Here is a 2,237-nt window from a genome sequence, read left to right as displayed (position 1 = left end):
CTTCAAAATCAGGGTGGATACTTCGGAACACTTGGCGGCTATGGGCTATTTAAAAAGAAAATGCTGGAAAATAAAAAAACGTAGGTTGAAAAAGTTTCTGGTTTTACCTCAGAAATTTTGGGTTCAGACCTTAACAGAGAGTTCAAAATATCGTTTCCAAAACCATTCAGAAGGCAGAAGCAATTGATGGAAATATATATATATATATATTACAAGAAAAATCGTACTTTTAAACAGAACGTATAAATTTGTAATTACGATCAAAGAAACTGTACATGCAGATTGAAAATAATAAAATTTTTCGGCAAACCTGACAAAATATTAAACCTTAACAGTACATATGTCCAGCTCAAACCATTAATGAGTGTAAACATTACAGTAAACTAAATAAAACAAATTTAATAGCTAATAGAAAGGATTCCAGAGCAACTTCATAATTATTTGAAACTTTTATGATAGCAACAACAACATGAAAGATTATTTTTCGATTACAAAACTTGATTCTAGTGTTTCAAAATAAAATTTCATTTTAACAGTCTTTAACATTCAACATTAGCAAACAGAGCATGTAGAAACAAACGTGTGTAAGTAATCGCTACATTATAATGTGAAAATAATAATTATGGTTGAATATCTTAGATCAGGATAAAATTTAAAACAAACCTTTAGTCCCACCAAATTCCTCCTTTTCTGTAACGTCCACCTACACCTCTTCCTCCAATTCCACCTCCAACACCTCCTCCCAATCCTCCAACACCATATACACCAGCTCCTGCTCCAACTCCATTTTGTCCACCACTAACTACTCCTCCACCTCCTGGTACAAGAGAAATGGGAATAGCAAGGAGCGACAAGCCTCCAGCCCCTCCGGCGCCACCTCCAAGTCCTCCTACCCCTCCTACACCACCTCCAAGTCCGCCTATCCCTCCCCCAAGTCCTCCTACACCACCGCCAAGTCCCCCTACACCACCTCCAAGTCCTCCTCCCCCTCCCCCAAGTCCTCCTACACCACCTCCAAGTCCGCCTATCCCTCCCCCAAGTCCTCCTACACCACCGCCAAGTCCCCCTACACCACCTCCAAGTCCTCCTACCCCTCCCCCAAGTCCTCCTGAGCCACCACTATATCCCCCACCATATCCTGTGGCTTCAGCTTGGAGCTCCTGACTTTCAGAAGATTTGGCTTCCTCCTCACCAGTCACTACCGAGTACAGAAGGACGGTAACACAAAACACGGCAAAGGTCTGGGGATTAGAGAAAAACAAATATTTTATTTAAAAACTAAAATATTAACATATAGTTTCTATTTTTATGTTTAAAATATGCCTTCATAATCTCTTCGAAAAATTCCCCAAACTCTTAGTACACTAGTAAGTTAACTTATCCACGGTGTTGAAAGTAATTTCTTCATCTTGTGATATATATTTATACCCTCTATATAAGGATAAGTCGGTAAAAATCGATGATCAAATAGTTATACAATACGAGTTAAATAAAATACATGTAATATAACTTACTGATTCAAGGTTTCTGCCCAAATAAACGAATATATATTTATGATAACTTACACCATTTCAGGCTTTTGTAAACGTATTTCACACAATCTGACATTTTTAGTGAGAAAAATAATTGATGATCAACAAAATTCAGCAAATGTCTATTAATTTATAAACTTAGCAGTGCCTTATTTAGTAAAATACGACACAGTACATAAAATAACTCAGAAGTGGAAGATTCTAAACATGAATTTTAAAATCTATCCGTTAACATTAAGTTACTGAGACTGTTTGTTTGTTTTTGTGAAGTTAAGCACAAAGCTTCACAATGGGCTATCTGTGCTCTGCCCACCACGGGAAAACATACTGTTGTGCCATTGGGGAGGGGTGAGAAACTGATCGTTTGTATCGGAAATTTTCTCCCATAGCTACCCAAAAGACTGTCTCCCCACAGTGGTCCCTAAGTTTGAACTGATAGCTAGCCAACCACTGGGTTTCTCTGGCCTAATCGAACAGTGACATTTGACTGTCACTCTAATAACGGAATGTGTATCCGAGAATCTGTGGTTCGCAACCCGTTTATACCACAACAAAAATTGTGCTTCGCACTTTTTGGGCCTTCGGTGTGTTATAAAAGTGACAGTTGAATGTCTTATTTGATTGTAGTATCCTACGAATTGACTAGTTTCCGTCCTTGTAGTTTAACATATACAATTTAGCGACAGCTTTGTATAAAAATCAACA

General features: G+C 38.0%; 1 protein-coding gene across 1 annotated transcript in view; it reads right to left on the bottom strand.

The window, feature by feature from the left end:
* Positions 1-665: 665 nt before the first annotated feature.
* LOC106467597 (glycine-rich cell wall structural protein-like) overlaps positions 666-2,237 on the bottom strand; it is an 11,537-nt gene continuing 9,965 nt past the window's right edge. The window contains exon 3 of the mRNA XM_013927959.1: positions 666-1,198. Coding sequence (XP_013783413.1) covers positions 666-1,198 — 533 coding nt within the window. The remainder of the gene's footprint in view (positions 1,199-2,237) is intronic.

The sequence above is a fragment of the Limulus polyphemus genome, unplaced genomic scaffold (assembly GCF_000517525.1).
Source record: "Limulus polyphemus unplaced genomic scaffold, Limulus_polyphemus-2.1.2 Scaffold2675, whole genome shotgun sequence".
NCBI classification, from domain to species: domain Eukaryota; kingdom Metazoa; phylum Arthropoda; class Merostomata; order Xiphosura; family Limulidae; genus Limulus; species Limulus polyphemus.
The sequence above is the reverse complement of the archived record's forward strand: the minus strand, read 5'-3'. Positions and strand labels throughout refer to the sequence as shown.